Source organism: Esox lucius, chromosome 23 (genome assembly GCF_011004845.1).
Source record: "Esox lucius isolate fEsoLuc1 chromosome 23, fEsoLuc1.pri, whole genome shotgun sequence".
Lineage (NCBI taxonomy): Eukaryota > Metazoa > Chordata > Actinopteri > Esociformes > Esocidae > Esox > Esox lucius.
Genome location: NC_047591.1, coordinates 13516634 through 13538257, shown reverse-complemented (window position 1 = coordinate 13538257; position 21624 = coordinate 13516634). Strand labels below are relative to the sequence as shown.

General features: G+C 47.7%; 1 protein-coding gene across 2 annotated transcripts; it reads left to right on the top strand.

The window, feature by feature from the left end:
- Nucleotides 1–50: 50 nt before the first annotated feature.
- kdm7aa (lysine (K)-specific demethylase 7Aa) lies at nt 51–21564 on the top strand. Of its 2 annotated transcripts, XR_002196011.2 has the most exons (17): nt 51–178; nt 7199–7284; nt 8128–8245; nt 8473–8633; nt 10694–10835; nt 11115–11301; nt 12919–13081; nt 14610–14804; nt 14902–14993; nt 15272–15358; nt 15523–15774; nt 15938–16229; nt 16401–16495; nt 16640–16794; nt 17208–17575; nt 18808–19180; nt 19346–21564. XR_002196011.2 is itself a non-coding variant. In XM_010892650.4 (16 exons), the coding sequence occupies exons 1-16, from the start codon at nt 81–83 to the stop codon at nt 18894–18896; spliced, it is 2580 nt and encodes an 859-aa protein (XP_010890952.2). In that variant the 5' UTR covers nt 51–80; the 3' UTR covers nt 18897–21564. The 2 variants fall into 2 exon arrangements, 1 of the variants encoding a protein (XP_010890952.2); XM_010892650.4 differs by having other exon boundaries at nt 18808–21564.
- Nucleotides 21565–21624: the final 60 nt, after the last annotated feature.

Genomic DNA, 21624 nt, shown 5'->3' with positions numbered 1-21624 from the left:
TTCCCCTCGGCTCTTTTCGCGAATGTTAAACCAAATCCCCGCCCCACTTCATTCCTGCGTTGTTTAGGGACAGTAGGAAGATGGCGGCGGCCCCGCTGTACTGTGTCTGCCGGCAGCCCTATGATGTGAGCCGGTTTATGATCGAATGCGACATCTGTAACGACTGGTTTCATGGCAGGTATGGAGGTGACATCTTTCTTCAAACATAGAATCGATTGAAACGACTAATCTTACTTCCGATGCTTGGTAATAAGCGAGGATTGTCATGCGATTATGACGGCTGTATTGGTGGGCAACGGGGTCTTCACCAGTCCCTCGTTCTGTCTATTGACACCTCAAACTATAGTTAGCTAGCTGTTACAAATCAATGAATAACCGGGTCGGTGTGTTTTTAATTAAACACACGAAGAGTTAGTACTTGACTCCAGCTATTTTGTCTATGGTGGTTTGATTGTTATCCTAGCCTATTGCAGCTTGTCAAAATAAGTTAGCTTGCTATCATTAGCTAAGCTTATGACGAGTCTTGTCAATCAGCGATCAAAGCCAGCCCTTACATATTTGGTATGTCACAAGAACCCTATAGGTTCAGCTAGCCTCTCTAATTTCAGAACTGATTCTGTTTTTGGTTATTGATTTATCGCGTTGAATCTTTTAATGCAGTTTGTCATGTTTCACTATTGAACTGGGTTCGTTTTAATGACAGCCTGAGCTGAGTTAATGGAATTAAAGCCAGACACGTTTGTGCATTTCTTTGGTGTTCCATTTCAGTCTCTTGCGCATTTCTTGGAGGAATTACTTTACTAACGAAATGACCCATGGATCAACATTCGTAAACTACACAAAATCTCAACCTACTATATTGAGAGTTGTCCTCATTTGGATTCGTTTGTGTTTAACCCTATTAGTGTAAAAAAATAAATAAAAGGAGAGCATAGGATTGTTGTTATTGTTGGGTTTATGATTGACAGCTCTAGGCTGGGTATTTAAATCCCCCTTTCACCAAAAATAGGCACATGTGATAAAGCCTACCCCTAGTGGAAGACAGGAGAATTGACATTTAAATGTATTACGTGTATGTGCCCCTAGGGCTAGAGTGATTTGTCCTCATATGCCTTCATGACATGTTTGAATGCTTGTAACACATCTGAGAATTCAGCAAATTATATTTTGGACTGTCTGGTGGATATTGTTAATTCTTAACCTTACCTCTATTTTCTCTATCTACAACTTAAAAAATACAGTCTAGCATGTATTAGGTACGTGCAAGGAATTATTATTTCTCTAATTCATATGAATGGCATTCTTGTAGCTGGCAGACCTTCAGATTGATATATTGACAATCTTACCAAAGTGTCAAGAAAAGATCCTCTGGCAGACCTTTTTGGTTCAGCAGTTAGTCCACTGAAGACATGCTCATGCATACTCCACGGGAATACTGCCAGTCATAATGTTACAAATATGTTTTTTCATCTCCAAGACAACGAATGTGGATACAATCGCAGTTTGGCTTGTGCGGAAATGACAAAGCTATTGTGTAACTACAATTTGTAGACTGCCAAGAACTCCATTCGCTAACTGATGAGACGTGTGAGCCACAGAAGGCCGGTGTCTGGGTCATGCGCCAAAAGAAAAGGAACAAATATTGGACCTTCCCCATTGATTACCAGTAACTTGCGTACGCTTCTTGGTGGTGGTGGTGGAGGGGGGGGGGGTCCCACGAGTCTCACCAGGAGGAAGTGGAAAACCTCTGGCTGTGGGTCGGTATACAAACATTGTGGAAAGCGAAATAGCTGCTGTCCCCCATACCAGAATCCTGGTGACACCAACATACTGCATCGTGTTGGAGCCAGGAGTGTCTCGCTGCCTGGCTGACGGGACGCCTGTTTTCTCTCACTAGTGTCTTGGTTTCTGGCTCATCTGCGGGTTGCTTGGCATGTGGCACCCCAAATGGGATGGCTGGGTGTTGTTTAAGGTGGAAACCATGAACTACTGGAGAGCAGGAGAAATGGTGCCCTGCTATTTTCCTATGAGCCTACCATACTGTACAGGCATACATATGCTATATGCAGCAGGAGAGCCTCATATCCAACCTGTACTGTGGATGCTATAATATATTGAGATATCATCTCGATGAGACACTTTATATGAGCGCTGACAATCTGGTTATGGCGCCGGGGAGCTCCCCTCAGAGCCCGTGCGCCTTTGACTCTCTGCGGGTTGGGTGGGTGTCAGACTCCTTCTGTCTGGTCCTGGTGGATGGGGTGGGGGTTGAAAGAGGGCTGCACGGGGGCACAGGAATGATTGATGGCAGGTCTGCAGAGCCAAGTTGAATACGCCATCTGTCATTATGTCCCACACTTTCAGTCAGGGAAAAGGGCTGAAGAGATGTCTGTGGTGGCGTTTCTCCTAACTCTACTGTCCTAACACCCTACCGTTCGGCCTTTATTTCTCTGTCCTGTAGTGTCTCACTCTGTCCTGTTCTAATCCTGTCTTAACTCTATACTGTTTTGTCTCTGTCCGTGCTCTCTAATGTCTTACTTTGTCCGGTCCTAAATTTGTCCCGTCTTTACGCTGTCTTAACTTTGTCCTATTCTGTCTCTCTGCCCTGACTCTGTTCTGCCTCTGTCAAGTCCTGTCAATCATGATTTTCTTCAGTCCTTTCCTAACTCCATCCTGTCCGCTTCTAACTTGTTCCCATCTTTCCTCTGTTTTTTTCAGGTCCTTTCTCTCTGACCTAACACTGTCTCTGTCCTGTCTTTCTGTCCTTTCCTGACCCAACTCTGTCCTGACCTGACTCTGTCCCGTCCTTTAAAGAGGATGGAAAGTTCGGCTACTGTTTGATTTGTTCACACAAATCATTTGTGTGTGTGTCACAGAATTCTGTGTGTAGGGAGAGGGAATTTGTTTCAGGGTGTGAGTGACCGTGTGGTCTGAGGTGATGGTTAATATCATGTTTACATTCATTAGCGTGTCTCCGTGGGGCGGGCCGATACTATTCATCTCTGATTGATCAATGCCGACAGCATTATCATTGATTTCCAGTTGGTTCGTCACGGTACGACAAGTGGACCCGAAGGGGGATCGTTCATTGTCCAGTAATGATGATGAAACAAGGATGAACGTGGCTTCACACTACCGCCCTCGGATACGAAATGGAAATGCTTCGATGAGACCAGTGGTTCCTTTTAGAATATGAAATATTCGACGAGGAGTGTGGTTTTGCGGAGGAGAGCCACACTTGCTTGAGTGCACTCGTTCATCACTCCGACAGAAGACCTCTGAACAGCAGAGGTTTGTGTGTCATGCTTGGATGTGTACAGTGTGCCGGGTGCTGCCGAATTCTCAGCACCCTTAAAATATTGACAAAATGCCACGTCAAAATGCTGTTGGTCTGCTCGACCTTGCACTCGAAATATCTTAGGAGTCTAAACTTTGAGGGATAATTGTTCAAAGAGGGCATAAGTTGTCGTCAAGAAATGGTTATTAAGCCCCCCTGCATTTGGTGCTGTGTGCCCCTTCTCTGCCAAGGCACGAGGTCTGAGTCATATCATATTCAGGTTTTTTGAGGTGGGAGAAGACCTGGGAAGGGATTTGAGGCCGTGGTTTTTCATGGTGCAGGGCACCATAAGGCCTAGCTTGGCTGCCGTAAATGACCAATCCACTTTTGTGATTTCCAACCAGCCAGGTCCAGTGGTAGTGACAGAGACTCGGTGTGTGTGCTGTGTAGGTGTGTGTGCTGTGTAGGTGTGTGTGCTGTGTAGGTGTGTGTGGCTCGCTAAAAGTCGGGACCATGCGTGAGGAGACAAACCCAGTCCCCCGGTGAGCCTCAGGGCCATGCAACCTGTGCCGTGAACCCTGAAGATGTCCACTCCTTCCCCAGGGCAACACAGCCACAGCACAGCCAGTCTCTCTTTGTCGTTTCCAGCTGGCTGCAGTGAGGTCCCCCGTAGCTGTGTGTAGAGGCTTAGTGGTGTGGGATGCCAGTGGAGAAGGGTTGATGGGGCCCAATATCAGTGCGTTCAAACCCATTGACATGAACCCTCTCTTTTCCAGTACTGAGTGAGTGGGGTTCAAATGGTCCGATTAGCTTTGGCCCACTTGGATCTTAGTGTTTTCTCTAAAGGGCATGTTGAGCCGTTTGACTGAGTGCACTAGAAACGTCTGGAGGGGGTCTCTCAATGACACTGGCCAGGTGTATTTAACTGCCCTCCCCACCCCTCTGTCATTATCTATGAGCTATCTGGCAGCTCTCTAGTGGAGGCGTGTCCGGGGACTATGCAGGGGGTTATTAAAGTAATGGCCGAGCCCGCCTACAGCCCTTTGTCCGTCTCGGACGCTCATTGAGACACAATGAACCCCCTCACAGTGAATAGACTAATGAATAAGCGCAGTCCCACAGGAAGTAGAGGGAGAGGAAGCCGACGACGGTGGGGAAGTTGACGGCGCTCCTCCTGATTGAGGGCAGGGCGGCCTCGCGGCTGTTGGGTTTGGGTCCACCTACCGTCAGCCGGGGACTGGCGTTACCTCTGCAGACGAGGAGCAGGCAGTCCGTGGCAGGCCGGACCTCATCTCATACACTACAGTAGATCTTAACCCTTCGCCTCTCGCGTGGCTTAAGGCAGATTTGTGGATTTGTTGTTGTGTTCCGTCGTACAGCTTCGATAGTGTTGCGTCATGGTTCTCCTTCCCCTGACCACCAGTTTCCCGGTCACTCACCCCGTCCGTCATGCTCCTTCCCCTTGCTCCCCCTTCGAGGAGCTCGGGGGGGCCCTGTCATCAGTGACCGAGGCAACGGGCTGAGTCAGAGAAGAGCAGCGTCAGTGTGTTGGCAAAGAGCACCTCCTCCCCACCTCCCTGGCCCACGCTGTGATGTTGTTCTACAAGAGGAAGAGGAGGAGGTTTGGCTTGGCTTCGCTCGCTCCCTCCCTGCCCTCTAGATGCTGTCTCCCTCCACGGTGGACAGACGGGAGAATTTGTGGCACGCCCAGGGTGACATAATTGGTGATTTGACTCACGCTGGCCTCTCCAGCGGGACCGCTGAGTGACCACGGGAGCCAGATCCCCCCCCCCCGCTGCCATGTCTTGACTGCTCACATAGGAGGGGAGTTGGGGGGGGTTTGGAGACCCCACTATGCACAGCTGAGTGTTTTGGCAGCACCCTAGAGCAAGGCCTGTAACCCGAAATGTCTCACAGATGTTGAAAGTCTTACCACTAGTTATATTCAAGCAAGATTGTCTTCTTACAACCGTGTTACAACGTCAGGCTGTGTTGTAAGATAAGGGAGGGTATGGGCTGTTTTCCATCCTTAACCTGCTGAACAATAACACCCGTGTTAAGTAGGCCTAACCGACCGCAACACTCCACCTATGTTCAGTAATGATGACACTGCTTCCTGGTGAGCGTGTGGCTTTGTTTCACTTTACAGTTTCCTGCAATCAAAGCTAACAGTGGCTGGTTAGAAGGTTCCCCTCCTAGACAGACTCTCGGTGAAAAGAAAGCGGCTGTGTCTGCTATTGAAGCCTTTACTACATGCTAACGCCGCACCTGGGCTCCAAGCTGACGGTGGCACCCTGTGAGAGGGACCCGCGGCTTGGATGACATCCACGTTCGGTCATACGAGGACGCTTTGCGAGTGTCTTTCATTACCTCCGGCCCCAGGCCATTCCCCATGGAACAATCTCACAGTGTCACTTGCGAGGAAGAGAAGGACCTCCAATTAACTATATCAATTTGAACCACTGAAGACCAGCCACTGAGCATGAACGTTTGACTAAAAGAATGACTGCATATTATATTGTATATTATTATATTATATACAGTACCAGTCAAAGTTGGTAAAAGGACATGTGTTTCGGTGTTACTGTTTTCCACAGTTTTGGAGTAACAATGACCAAAGAAGTGTTTTACCGATCTGAGTTCATTTTATATTGTAGATTGTTCACTGAGTACGTGCGTCCACACTTGACCAGTACATTTATATATATATATATATATATATACAGTATGTGTCTGTGGGTCTATATATGCAGACAGACACACAGTACCGGTCAAATGTTTGGACATGCTTACCCATTCAAGTGAATGTGTGTATATGGAGACTGACAGTCAGCATGAATAATAGTCCAGGCCTAGACTGTTTTGTTAAATAATCTTCCATATCAGCGATACAAGAGATATCAGCCCCATTTGTCTCTGCCTGCTCTTGTCAGCTGAAACCAAACTTCATGTTAGATGCCTTTTCTCTTTTTCTTTGACATAAAGCTCGAAAAAGTGCTGGCATAGATTCTTCACATACCCCAGTGACACCGAAAATACTGTCTGCAGTTCTTCCGGCCCTTTTACAAGCGACAGTGGGCCTCCATGCGTATTAGCGACTGTCTGGGGCTGTTCACAGGATTCGGTGTGTTATTCTGGTTATGTTTGGGAGCAGAACTGCGGTACGCACCGGAGGAATGTGTGTGTGTGTGTGTGTGTGTGTGTGCTGCCGCCGCCTGTGGTCTCTGGCTGTCGTGTGGCGGTCGGGGGTTTGCTGGCGTAGCGGTTTGAGTGACGCCGGCACTCTGGTGGAGTGCGAGACAAACGCACGGTTGTGACTCCAGCTCTGAATGGCCAATAGGGAAGGGTTGACCCCAGAGCGGTCTAGATGGGGCCCAGGGTTTTGTCTCGTCACACGTGGGTTGGAAATAACCCTCGCCCTAATGTCACAGCGTCACTCCTCCAGACCAGAGCACGGTCATCTCCGCTCATTTTCCAGAAGGCTAAGGTTGTTTTCGACCTATCCCGTCCTCTGGTGTTTATGGCTTGTGGTTACTGGCTACTTTCACCTCATATCTTTCTGTTGCCTCTAACTACTACTCCCATACAACCAGAACAGGGGGTCATGTAAGTATGATTTAAAGCCTCTCTATAGAAGAGATCCTGGTGTACAAAACCCCTCTGAAGCCCTCGAACTGTCCAGAGGCTCTCCAGATGCGTAGCTGGCTTCCACCTGGTGTTCTGGTCCAGGGAGGAACTGCTTCCTGTCCCTCCGTTTGGGTTTATTGACCGTGAAAGCACCGTGGCCGCGTGGTCTTTTCCCAGATGTATTTGTGGCTTCTTGACAACTCTTCCGATCAATGCCAGCCAGTACGGCGGGCCGGTCTGTTGTCCGTGGGCTCGTGGCCGGTTGTTTATGTGAGGTCTGCTGTCATCCCACAGCTGTGTCCAGGTGGAGGAGCACCATGCAGTGGACATTGATGTCTACCACTGTCCCAACTGTCAACCTCAACACGGACCCTCTTTGAGTGAGTATTCCCCTCTATGTCTGTTTGTCTCTGTGTCTCTCTGTCTGTGTTTCTGCCTGTCTGCCTGTCTTTCTGCCTGTCTGCCTGTCTTTCTGCCTGTCTGTCTGTCTTTCTGCCTGTCTGTCTCTGTTTGTCTCTGTGTCTCTCTGCCTGCCTGCCTGTCTGCCTGCCTGCCTGTCTGTCTTTCTGCCTGTCTGTCTTTCTGCCTGTCTGTCTTTCTGCCTGTCTGTCTTTCTGCCTGTCTGTCTCTGCCTGTCTGTCTCTGCCTGTCTGTCTCTGCCTGTCTGTCTCTGCCTGTCTGTCTCTGCCTGTCGTGCCATCTCTCTCTCTCTCCTCCCCCCATGTCACCCTCCTGCCCACCCTCGGTTGTTCTCCCTGCCTTTCTCTCCAACCGGTCTTACGACCTCCCCTCTTCCCCCTCTCACTTCACTGCACTTCGCCCTACTTGATCCGCGCTGGCCGCTTCCTCTCCCCCTGACATCCCTGTCCATCGCTCCGTGACGGATGGACTGACCCCGGGGGCGTGGCTCCGTCTCCCCCGTCTGACCCCAGTCCTGAGACCGTGATTAACAGGCCCATTCAGCGGGGCTGTAATCCTTCGGTCGAACACGGCCGTCGCCTTGGCCTCTGCTAGCAGATGAACAGGGACTGTTTTTTGTTTGTTGGCAAGACTGAGGGATGTTATCCATATTTTGGGAGTGCCTCAGTCGGTTTTGTTTGGAGGAAAAGGGAATCATCCGGTTGTGATTTGAACATTTTGGTCTGTCCCTGGCTGTAATGATGGTCACCCGGGTCTGTGAGGGCTGTGTTTCATGTGTCTGATGTTCTGCGTTTCTCCTGCAGTGAAAAAGCGAAACAACTGGCACCGGCACGACTACACCGAGCCGGATGACGGAACCAGGCCGGTACAGGCCGGCACCGCCGTGTTCGTCAAGGAGCTCCAGAACAGGACATTTGCCAGGTAGGACCAGCCTGACCCACTGTCACACCTGCCCAGTTGACCCCAGTTTCCTCAGCAGTCCTGCTTGTTAACATGACTCATTAGAACGTCAAGAACAAGACCGGGTTCCACTCGGAACATGAATTATGTTCTAAATTCCCCTCAGTGTGTGTTTGAATAACGTGCAGCGTGTGAGCAGGACTCGATCATTGATTCGGCGCGTGTGTGTGTGTGTGTGCGTGTTGCAGTGGTGAGGAGGTTCTGCTACATATGGCTGGGGAACAGGTGACCCAGAGGTACCTGGAGAAGCATGGCTGGCAGTACCCCATCTCCGTCCCCGACAAGGAGGGACTGGGACTCAGGCTTCCACCGCCGTCCTTTTCTGTCAAAGACGTGGAGCAAGTTGTCGGTAAGGAGGGTGTGTGTGTGTGTGTTTGTCGAGTGTGTGTGTGTTTGTCGAGTGTGTGTGTGTTTGTCGAGTGTGGGTGTGTTTGTCGAGTGTGGGTGTGTTTGTCGAGTGTGTGTGTGTGTTTGTCGAGTGTGTGTGTGTGTTTGTCGAGTGTGTGTGTGTGTTTGTCGAGTGTGTGTACTGTTTCACGTGTACTATTTTTGTGTGTATGTGTACTGTTTCACGTGTACTATTTTTGTGTGTATGTGTACTGTTTCATGTGTACTATTTTTGTGTGTATGTGTACTGTTTCATGTGTACTATTTTTGTGTGTATGTGTACTGTTTCATGTGTACTATTTTTGTGTGTATGTGTACTGTTTGTTTTTGTGTATTTGTCTTTACTGTTTGTGTGGGGGATTGAGGTATTGTCTGTTTGTGTGGGGGATTGAGGTATTGTCTGTTTGCCAACCTCCCTGGAGTTGAAGTAAAAGAATGAGGTAGTAGGGCAGACATTTAACACGTGGACTGACAGACTAATGCTGGTCCCTCAACACATTCACAGCCCTCTTGCTTGCTTAGGTGATGTGCTGTATGTGGCCTACATGAATGGGATGGACTGAAGCTTTGTCATGTTGGGAGGGTTTTTATTATCGAGTGAACACCATCTTTCTGTCAATCAAACCGGCTGCCAGAATGAAGATCTACTTCATTAGTTATCTCCTACTGGCCGAAGAAGTCCCGAACAAAGGGGGGGCTGGTCTTTGTTTGCCCCTAACTAGAATGCCTCCACACCAGGAAAGACCTGGTGCTACAAGGCTCCGGTTACGCCCCCGGCCCAAACCCAGGGCTGTCCTGACCGGCTGGACACCCCCGGCCCAAACCCAGGGCTGTCCTGACCGGCTGGACGCCCCCGGCCCAAACCCAGGGCTGTCCTGACCGGCTGGACGCCCCCGGCCCAAACCCAGGGCTGTCCTGACCGGCTAGACACCCCAGCCCCCGGCCCAAACACAGGGCTGTCCTGACCGGCTGGACGCCCCCGGCCCCCAGCCCAAACCCACTTGTGTTATTATCATTAAGTTCGTGTTACACCCTCTGCACCATGCACTGTTAAGCATTAAGGCAGCACAGGTGTTGCGAGCGCATGGAGACCTCCTGGTGGATAGGGTTACATTCTTACAGTTGGGATACAATGAGGGACAGCACCCAAGCCTGCTCTCCTGGGGTTACCCAAGCCCAAACTATTGTCAGCCAGCTTTGGGTAAACTGCCTGGCATTTGTCACCTCCCAGTAGTTCTATTGTTATTCATTGGAGGAGGGGGGGCTTTTCAGTCAAAATATAATGTTTGAGGATAGTGCCTTTAAGGCCGCTAGAATGTGTAGCTGGAGTGAAAGCCAGCCAGGTGTAAAGACATTGCTGGAAAGCAATAAAGGGCATAGCCATGTGCTTTGGACTCTATAATTGCGCAGAGTCCTGTGGGCTGTTTTGGGTCTGTTTGCTGGTAGAGACGGAGTTCTCTCTCTCTCCCTCTGTGTTCTAGCTACCCTAACTCCAGCTGTTGCCTGTCATCCTCCTGTGTGTAGGGGGTTGGTGAACATGGGGGTGGGGGGGGTCGTGTTTGTGGGGTGGTGGTCCAGGGATCACACAAGCACCAGCTGTCCTTTTCCCACTCTGCCCAAAGGGCCTGTTTCTTCTCTCCCTCTCACCGTTGTCTACACCATGCTCCCAGCTGTGTGTATGTGTAAACGTGCGTTGGTGGTTCTTCACCCTCACACACTCATTAAAGACGGCTGCCCCCTCCTGTGTTCACCTCAGAGGGTCTGGTCAGACTGTCTTACCCCCCCCCCCCACATACCCCCCCCCTTCTCTCTCTCTCTGTTTCTCTCTTTCTCTCTCTGTTTCTCCCAGAACTCAGTAAATGCCAGAGAGCTTCAAAGTTTTAAACTGTTTTCCCTGGTGTCAATTTCCCTTCAATAGGAACGGTCCTTTCTCTTAACCACATGAATGAAACTGCCTGACAAGAATTCAGCGGACAGACTGATAATACCACTGTTTGCGCATCAATCTCTGGTTTTCTACAGGTGGGGATAAAATCATTGATGTCATCGATGTGGCCAGGCAGGCAGACAGCAAGATGAAGCTGAAGGAGTTTGTCAAATATTATTATAAGGCCCACCGTCCCAAGGTTCTCAACGTCATCAGTCTGGAGTTCTCCGACACCAAGTGAGTTGTGATGTGGTCCCGCTTCATATGATCCAGCGCTGACCCGGTTTGCTCACAAGAATACATTGAAAATGACAGCTATTGACATGACATGGAAACAGAAAGCAAAATCAACCACAAACCGGTGGTTTCTTGGTGTTGTACAATGGTGCATACAACATGACAGAAAACAAAGTTAGCACGGGCCATAATTTAACCTAAAGGTCTCCCTTTTATCATCACGATTTCTACTGTGATTAGAGCCTCTAAGTACCCCAACCCTTTCCTCTCACTCTCCAGGATGGCAGAGCAGGTGGTTATACCTGACGTAGCTCAGAAGATGTCCTGGGTGGAGAACTACTGGCCGGATGACTCCTTCTTCCCCAAGCCCTTTGTGCAGAAGTACTGCCTCATGGGGGTCAAGAACAGCTATACGGACTTCCACATTGACTTTGGGGGCACTTCTGTGTGGTACCATGTTCTTTGGGTGAGTGTGCGTTTGAGCTTTAGGCAGTGGTTACACAAGCAGCCAAATTCTTTTATTGATTGATTAGCATTTCACATTAGCTCTTTTTCAGAGCTGATCTGAATACTTTGAGGCTATAGGAATTGTATTTCCTGTATAATGGATGATCCTGTTTTAAAAATGAGGGCTACTAAATGGTGCAGCTTCAAAGTCCTCCATCGCTTGGGTTTAGAGGGTTAGTAATCAAAGATGGTTGCCTTGCTTCGTCGCTCTGGAGTTTAACATGTTCGATCTGGACATCCTGGTTTAGTGAGCAGTGTGATAAGTAGAATGGCATCAAATATGCTTTGGAAGATGCATATCTCAACATTGACTGTCCTTAGTTCGCTGGTAGTCACAAATTGGGGAGGAGAAGCTGGGTAAAGGTATAAAAAGTGATTTGTGAAATTGTTGACGAATGAAATGGTTTGCTTCACCTTGGTAGTAATTTGGGTTTGCTTTACAGTGGATCTAAACAACACGCACCATGCAGTATAAGTATACCTTGTAGTTGCGGATTTTGGGAATGCCAGACAGGCCTGAAAGACAAGTATCTATTTAAAACACTTACACACAGCTATTTATAACAACTGATGACGTCACACTCTCTTCCAGACAAGACAGTCGACTTCTGGGGGTTAAATGTTTATAGCCTAAGGTTCAGGATTGGGTTGTCTGAGTAAATGCAGCCTTGTTTACCTGTCATATATGTGTGCTACCAGTGGATCCCAACCTTTTCTTTGTTACCAACTGAATTTTGCCTCGCCAGCATACCTCTGAAGTACCCCCACATGTGCATTTTATCTTTAGGTTCATGGTCTGATGTGTCTTTGCAAGTACCCCTTCGATAATCCAGGTACCTCAACGGGACGTAGTACCTCAGGCTGGGAACCACTGTGCTAGGCTATCAGATTCTAGCAGTGAGCTAAGTGCAGTTTATCTTAGTTTAGTAAGTCAATAAAATCTACTCTGTCCACAACATTATTGGATGGCAAATTGTAGCTCGTTTCACTCTAGCATTCCCCACAACACTTGTAAGGCACGCTGACATTTCATCAAGAGTGTTTGTACATGCGGGGCAATTTGAAGCAATCTAGGCTGATTGGGTGCCCTGGTGGAAGGTCACCTTAGCAGTAAATTTAGTCGTCGGCAAGCTCCAGGGGAAAGTCTGTTCTTCCATGGTAATAAATTAACTCTCCACTCGCAACAATGTAGCCAACAGCTACAAATATGCAGTGTGTACATGATGACATCACTTGCCTGGCTGTCAGATAGGAGCGCTTGTTAGCTGCAGACATACTGTGTACAGAACACACCTCAGCCTCCCAGCTCAGGGGAAACGAGAGGCCAGGAGGGAGAAATGCTTTCCTGACAACTAAAATGTTCTGCTCCAGAGAAATAACTAATATAACCGGGGTGTTTTCTGTTCAGCTGTAGCAAGGAGTTAGGATAACAGGACAAAGGAAAAGCAACAACTGTAAAAAGCTAAAACCTTCACATCCCAGGTGGGTTTGTGGTTGGTTGGTTGCGTGCGTGCGTGCGTCTGCTGCAGTTTCTGATTTTCTAGTCTCTGTCTGCTCTCATTTCTTTTCTGTCCAGGGGGAGAAGATCTTTTACTTGATCAAGCCGACCCAGGCGAACCTTGCACTATACGAGGCGTGGAGCTCCTCTCACAACCAGAGCGAAGTGTTCTTCGGGGACCTGGTGGACAAGTGCTACAAATGTGTCGTGCCGCAAGGAACCACAATGCTCATCCCGACAGGTGTGTGGGCGCAGATGAAGAGGAGCTAAGCAGCCTACGTCGGGGCTAGCGGAGCTACGGTGCAGATCAGGGTTTCAAAAAAACCTCACATGATTGGATGATTAGCTGGCAAGCGGATTCATGTGCGCTAGGTCTGGGATGCATCTAATGGAGGTTCCCAGGGGAGGTTTAAGAAATACTCTTGTAGATAAAGAGAGGGGAGACAACCCTGGTGTAGACTGACCCTGCGAGCGCACGTCACCAACACCCCGCTAACATCACTCTCCCTAAATTACCATTTCCCATTGTCTATAAATACACGTGCGGCACACGCCTTTTTTCCTGTGACCACTTAAAAGAATAGCTTATAGCTTGTTTTCTGCCCACTTATACTGAAGCAAAATGCAGTCTAGTCGTTTCCCAGGACGCCTGCCAGGAAAAAATTATACTCTCCATGTTCTAAACACTGATTGCCTCTCATTGCCAAGGAAATGTGGAAAAAGAATATTTGCCCAGCAACCGTGTAGACAGAGCCGTCTATAATTCTGTAACACAATAGAGAGAGCACTAATTAAATAAAAGCACCCACCGGTAATATCCGAAAACCAAGAGGGTGCGGGCCTAGTTTTTCCTCAGCAAAACCCCATTTCAGCATGTGACCTGTAATCCGCTGCTCCCATTTCTCTCTGTTGTGATGACATAACATGTTCAGAGGGCTATGAAAGGACAGCCCCAGTAAACAGAACCTCATGGGTAAGCTGTGGTTCGCACACGTTTGTCATTAACTACAGACGGGTCCTGGGTCAGTGGTCGGTTTCACTCGTGTCTTCTCCGATTTTTCCGGATCCCGTCGGAGGGGTTACCTGTGGTGGTTGGTTTTGCACAGTTGACGCATACCTAAAGTAAATCACGTCGCTTTTCCCAATCTCCGAGTCTAAGTCCTAAGGTTTTCTGCTAGAAATCCTAGTTGAAGAATTCTGGATTTCCTGCTCATTGCATTGTAATTATGCAAATCATCCAACCAGTATTTCTTGAAGATTTGCTCATTTTAGGAGAGTTGCTGGAATTTTGCGGTGCTATTACGCAATGTTATCAATAGTCTTAGAAAAACACTGCATTATCTGCACAGAAATTGAGTTCTCCACTGTCCTAGATTTCCAAAGCTTGCGTAAGCCTTATCAGGGCCAGGCATTCAGCTGTGCCTCGTCCAAAGTGTTAAGGGGGTGTTGATAGGTGGGGTGCGGTATAGGAGGGTGGTGGAACCCAACACACTTGGCCGCTGAAGCGTGAACCCCCATTAGGGCCTACGGGGTCACCGCTGATCAGTCTGCCCTCCCTGCTTTCTGTCGCCTTTGGCAGCATGTAAACGCAGAGTGTAAGGCAGAAGGTCCTCTTATCAACAGCCTGGTTCTTACGTGGGAGTACCTTATCATTACCAGGTCAGGCTGACTGAAAAGGGAGTGTTTGCGCTCAAATCGCTGTACTGTTGCAAGGCTTATTTTGGTCAGCGGGCGGAGCTGACTGGGGGTGCTGGTGCTTCCCTCTCTAGGTTGGATCCATGCGGTCCTCACCTCTCAGGACTGCATGGCGTTCGGTGGCAATTTCCTCCACAACCTCAACATCGGCATGCAGCTGAGGTGTTACGAGATGGAGCGGCGCCTGAAAACTCCGGACCTCTTTAAATTCCCCTACTTTGAGGCCATCTGCTGGTATGTGGCCAAGAATCTTCTGGAGACCCTCAAAGGTAAGTGAAGCCGCTAAATCGTCCCAAAAATCGGTGGTTCACATTTTTCCCTCGGATCTAACGATATAACTGCAATTTAATGCCTTCTCTTTGTCAGATTTGCGAGAAGACAACTGCCCGCCCCAGACCTACCTAGTTGAGGGGGTGAAAGCTTTAATTGGTCCTCTGAAGACCTGGCTGAAGAGAGAGGTGACAGCCACACAATCCAATAGAACATCTGTTTTAGTATTATTGTATCTCTGTGTTAGGGCACCAGCTGTGCATAATATGAATCATTTTGAAATGCCCTTCGCTGCACTTGACCTCCATAGAATTTGACCTGATTAACATCTGGACTCTCCTGGCTGAGCTGGCTCAGACGTCTTGTAGCTCACCCCAGATCTAATGGCTGGGTGCCAGTTGTGGAAGCAGTCTTCCGGTTCGACCTCCCTTTTCCTAACCCTGTCTCTGAAACCTGATCTGTGTAGGTTACGGAGCCCACCAGCGAAGTCCCGGACCACATCAGACCCAACCATCTCATTAAAGAGCTGACCAAGGAGATCCGCTACCTGGAGGTGAGGGCTTGGGTCAGGGTCGAGGGGAGTGGCGGGGATGGTGGAGGGGGGGGGGTTGGTGGCCTAAGGAGGTTTTCAGTCCTCCGTTTCCCAGATGGAGGAGGACTGAGGAGGGATTGTATGAGGGCTGCTTCCCCCCTGAGGCTCTACTCTGTCTTCAACAGGAGGACCAGGGCAGCGGCGGGGGCACCAGCAGGCCAGTGAAATGTCAGGGAAACGCCAGCGGGGGGCAGTGCCCAGCCACGCGCTCCACGCTGGAGAGGGTGTGCCAGGCGCGGCAGGCGCGGCGGGCAGCCCGGAGGCTACGGGCACAGCAGAAGGAGGAGCAGGTCCCCAAAGTGCCGTCAAACCTGGACATCCTGGAGCTGCACACCAGGGAAGTGCTCAAGAGACTGGAGGTGGGCCCTCTGGAGGAGGTAGGGAGACGTCACTGTCCTGGAATGTCACACATTGGCTGCCTTTATTGTTGGGTTCTGATATAATACTCAAAGTAATGCAGTTCAATCCAAACGACAGATGCTTTTGTTGTATAAGTCCTGTCCCGTGCTCTGACCGTCCTTCTGTCACGTTGTGCCAAAGGACCCCTCCTTCTGCCTCCCGGTGCACGGGAAGTTCAACATGGTGTCAACCGCGTCCGCGGCTGCCGCCGAGAACCCGGACACGCACCTACGGCTCATGCTGCACAACGGACAAATCATCCGAGACGTGAGGAGGCCGGCAGGCAGCACGAGTACCAGCCCGGCGAAGACGGAGAGCGAGAGCTGGGCTGCGGAGCAGTCGAAGAGCGCAGGGGAGACGGAGGCGAGACGGACAGCGTCAGGACAGGAAGCGCACCACAGCACTACAAGAGAGGAGACTCCGCCCCAGCTCCGTAAGTCATGAAGCTAAAGCCGTTACGTTGGGTGTGCAGAGGGTTTCTATTCTGTGACTCGCCTAGTAACATTTTGTTGATCTCATAGTTTCTAATATAGTGCTGTGGATAAAGAAGGTATTTTAATATTTGTTATTATCTGTGCTAAATGATGTCTGGTTGTTTTGTCAGGCGGGTTGGAGAGGGTCAAGACTGAACTCAGGGAAGAAGCCTTAGGGCACTCAGACATGTCAGACGTGGATTCGGACAGTGATTTCACCACACAGGTACTGAATGAACAATGACTAGCCGCACCTGCCCCCCCCCCCCCCCCCCCCCCCCTCCCCTCCGCAACACAGCTAGGTTTGACACTAACATACGTTGTATGTGGAACATTTCGAAACAATGTTTTCCTATCTTCCTCAATGTAGCTTAAAGCCTCTTCTGATGAAGATTCAGAAAGCTCCCAGAGTGATGATGACGATAAAGAAACGGAGAGGGGTTCATCCCAGAGGGCCGCAGGGCACACCATAGAGCTGGACCGGGCAGACCAGAACCTCAGGCACAGACACAAACCACTCAAAAGGTGAGTGTCCCTCTAGGTTGGTCTGGTGGTGTGTATGTCCCAGTCTTTGGTGCTCATGTTGCATCATGGGCTTGAATCTGGCCCAAACGCTGTCTTCTGCCTTTCCCCACGGTCTCCGTTCAATAAAACCAGAAGGGGGGAAAAAAAACTGGATGGTCTGTCGTGCTTCCTGGCTAGAGCGCAGCTCCTGTTGTCGGAAACACATTTAAAAATTTGTAATGAAGGGTTTTCTGTAGCTTGGTTTGTAAAAATCCCACCATTGATAATGTGCTCAGTTTAGTACTGAAAACAATGCATTTAAGACTGCAGACTGTGTCAATTTCTTATGCATTTATGACCTCCCTTTGGAAGGCAAATGTTTTGCGTTGTAGGCTTTGGCCTAGTGTAGCGGATTGACTGTCTCTTCCCTGCAGAGAACGTCCTACCTCACCCAGCACAGAGGAGGCCATTCAGGGCATGCTGTCCATGGCCGGCCTGTTGTGCCCCTCCAAGCCAGACGAGGGCGCCACCTCACAGGAGCCATGGTGGTCCAGCCCAAGCCGAGAGCAGCACCAGCATCATGTGGCAGGGGACAATAGCCCCATGGACAGCCAGGGCAACAGCAGCAGTGAGGCCTGGGACAATCAGGGGCCCCTCTCCTTTGGGGCCCCCAGCCCTCTTAGCCACAACGCCAGCCTAGGGGACAACTACCAATACTGTGACCCCTCCATGTCCCCCCCTCTGCACCCCTCCAAGAGGAACGCTTCCAACTCCCCCCCTGTCAGCAACCAGGCCACCAAAGGTTTGTAGTGAACTCTTATTTTTGCTGGACAGCGTAAGCGGACTCTTACTGAGTGACTGACTACACACATGATGCCTGAGGTTCAGGTTCAGGTGCTGGCTATAACTTTATGTAGCTACGTAATAGGAAGCCTAAAATAAAACAGTTCTGGTGGATATTAGGGATTTGTTCAGGAAAGACAAACTCTTCGCTGCCTACACGATTCTCTCGTCTTTTCATTTGACAAAAAAAGTCAGTTATAAATATATCATCACCTATGTTGATAGATACGCAATTTCATTCACGTATGGCTTATTAGCTGTTAAATGGCCAGTGGTAAAAGAGGATTTGTTCAGAATAGACAAAAACTTTGCTGGCTACAACCTTCTGTAGCTACAGGAAGCTTAAAATGAAACTGTTTACTGTAGTGATGGCCAAACGAGGCTTCATTAGCGTTATTTTAGCAACAGGATATTATGCTGGCAGCACTGATTTTCATTATCACAATAAAAGTCATCATTGAAATTTAGAAGGCCATATAGTTAAAAATCTAGATTTACACACTAGATTAACTATATCGCTTTATATAATTCAATGATAGCTTTTATTTTGAAAAAGAAAATCTGAGTTAGCGCTGCTAGCATAATATCCTGCTGGTAGAAGACCGCCAATCACTAGTTTACTGTTATATTGCGACTATTTCAAATTAGGTCTTAGGATTTCTTCAGTATAGTCAAACACTTCGCTGGCTACACGATTCTCTCGTCTTTTCACTTGACGTAAAAGTCTGTTATCGTCACCTGTATTGAAACAGTATTTATTGTATCAATGTCCTTCACGGATGGCAAATGAGCTGTTAAACCAGCCAGTGGCAAAAGCCATACAGTTAATAGATGCTATTTGTGGTGGAGGTAAACTTCATAAGAAACGTTACTCAGTTTAACACGATGGTTAATGGTGTCTAACAAAATATTCAAACTTGACATGATCTTAATGCATGACAACATAATATAATGTCAATATACTATACTGACACCCGGCAAATGGTCAGCTCTGTGGTGTTGTGGTTAAAGACACAGCCTTTCATGTGGGCGACCTGGGTTAGAATCTTGAGCGGCCAGCCTGGTTTCTAGTTTATTTTATTTTATTTGTTTAGTCATTTTTTATGTTCTGTTGTCATTTTGTTGCTTAACTCTTTATTTAGCACATGCCAGCCATTCATATGGGGACTCTTTGTTTTTACGTTATTACAGGCAAGCGGCCCAAGAAAGGAATGGCCACAGCTAAGCAGAGACTGGGGAAGATCCTGAAACTGAGTCGACACAATCGTCTCTTTGTGTAAAGCTCAGAGTGCCACAGTCAAAGCTGAGCGGAGTGGGAAGGGGGGGTGGGTGGGGGTGGGGGGGTAAAAAGCCTCTCCTTGTATGCGGACCTCTGTATTTAGTCGAGACATCTTCACCGTGTCGAAATCACTGCCTGGGAAAGAGGCCCACCTGGAAGAGGCCCACCTGGAAGAGTTGTTGGTGGACACTCACTGTGCATGCCTAGGATCACAGGGTATTGGATTCAAACACACAGACTACCAAGCAAGTGCACCGCTTCACTGCAAGCACACTAAAACACAAGGTAGGGGGGAAAAAAAGAGCATGTCGATTACTCAACTGCAGGGAAAATTTAAAGAGGGAGTCCCAGTGGGCATTCAGGAGCCATGATTAAATGTTCCAGATGTTGGGATGAGGGTAGGAATGAAGTCCTCTGTACATTACAACTTTGACGCCAATTATTCTTCAGCCAGTGCTTGATATAACACCATCTGAATCGACGCGAGTCTGCTTTTTGTGTCTGAACTTCGCCGCCGCGCCTTCCTAGAATATCTGCAGCACTATAAACTTCATGAGGCCCCCGGACAAGGCAGAGGGCGGGGATTTCCACAGGATGACACTGGTACTGACCCACCTGGCTCTGTCTGGGCTCTCTCCCTCCAGCAGGGACCTCTTTAGCCCTTAGAATCAAAGGGTGCTAAGCTAAACCGAATTTGTCTCAAAATGGTGCTTAATGTTTCTACGTCCTAATGCTCCACCCAGCTCTCCTTATCTCAATCACACCAGCAATAATGAAGTTGAGTAGAGAGGGGTTTTGAAAGGCAGCACTCTTTAGGAGTCAGCTTCCTTTCCAGCTAGGTCATCATTTGTCATTTTAAAGGTGATTAACTAAATTGTCATAGCACTTTTTTTTTATGCTACCACACATCAGATCTAAAACAAAGTAAACTTGTCTTCAAGTCTAATTTTACATGTTTCAATGCTTTGATAAACGAATAGGGCATTCACAATATATATAACGTAAGACAGGATACATAACAGGGTTTAATGATCCATATGGTTTTGCTGCCTCCTTGTGGTCAAAAGCGAGGAGAGCGGGGGAGTGCTGCCTCTCAAAAACAAATGTTTCATAGTGTAGGAATATAGTATAAGTTGTTTCCTTAGTTGAAAAGCAATGATAATAAGAAACAACTAATACCCTACCTAATTTATTTTTAGTTTTTTATTGTGTTTTTTTTTTTAATGGATTCTGAATTATGTATTTATTAATTGAAAAAGGTGAATAATGATTTTATTATATTTTGGCCCTAAACCTCGGCTATTTTAGGGATTTCCTTTAAGTTTTTTTTACTCTGTTTATCATGTTCATTGTATATGTGGAAACGTTTGACTTTGTGGTCACGATCTATTGTGTAGATATTCTCCTACTGACTTAACAAAATTTGTATCTGAATTTCTATTCTTTACACCTATTCTGGCCAAATCGGCTTTGTTCACTTGATTTAAACCTTTGTATTCCTATGCTGTCTCCTATGGTTTCCTCTGATTGTTTCCAGAGGTTAGTGGGGTTGTGTGCTAAGAGAATGGAAAATACTGTGACTACAGAATACTACACCCTTGCCCCATTACAAACCTAAAAAAAAAAAAATACCAGATTTTTCTAAATGGAAAAAAAATACAAGAATCAGACTCATGACCGTCACTGGTCTGTAGATTTGATGTCATGTACGCATGGAGTTGTATTAGGCTGCTTTTTCTAAGATTCCTATGACATGTTGCTGAAGTGAGGTGTGTGTGATTTGATTGGGATTACAAGTTCTTTACTCTCAGGGAATGACGCCACGGATAAGACCTCTGATTTAATCACCAGCTACATCTCTGCTACAGTATATTTCTTCCAATCAGACTCCTGTACTATTGACACGTGTCTTTCATGTCATATAGCTGAGCAGCGATGCATTAGAATTTACCAAGTTAACATGGTTAATGTGGAGATGAAGCAATCTATGCTCAAGCTCTCCCTAGGTAAATACCATCTTACTTCCTTGTATTCATATCAATGCATGTAACCACCAGCGAGATTCAAAATCATCCAGCACCTACCGGTTTACTTAGCAGGCTGTAGGACACTCCGCAGACATTTGGATGTCTTGAGCTAAGTGCTTTCTCAAGTCAGTCTGTTGACATCACGATTTAGTGGCCAAGTTGCTTTTATGACTTGAAGGCTGTGCTACAGGTGAGGTATTAAATCGATTCCTAACACAAAGATCCTATTTTCATGTGTTCTACTCCACTAAATACAAAACAAGTGGTTTAAATCACATTGCTAGACTACATTTCCTCTTAAATGTAACACTATGCTTTTACCTTTGAACTCTTATTGCATGTTCAAGTCCTCACCATTCATCGGTGTGATATTATTCACCAGAGCTAGCCTGCAGGCAGGGTTATAAGGAGCAGTTTTTTTTGTACAGTATTTATTTACCATGACTCATGCAAACCTATTTGCATGTGTGTTTTTGGATAAACAGTCATTTTTCCTCTTTGCATTAGTTCTGATGGTTTGATTTAGCATAATGATTTGAACCACACAAACACTGGGTTACTGTGACACTGTTACTTGATGCATTAAATGTTTCAGCATTTCAAAAATGTCCTGTAAATATATTAAAGTTTTTTTTTTCTTAACTGGAAAATATTTTCTCACTAGACTAAAACCAAATTAAAACCAAAAGTTCCATTACATCA

Coding starts and splice junctions, on each gene's coding strand:
- kdm7aa (XM_010892650.4), top strand. CDS start 81: ATGGCGGCGGCCCCGCTGTACTGTGTCTGCCGGCAGCCCTATGATGTG. Junction 11,302..12,918: donor TGTGGTACCATGTTCTTTGG/GTGAGTGTGCGT, acceptor TTTTCTGTCCAG/GGGGAGAAGATCTTTTACTT. Junction 16,496..16,639: donor ACAGTGATTTCACCACACAG/GTACTGAATGAA, acceptor TCCTCAATGTAG/CTTAAAGCCTCTTCTGATGA.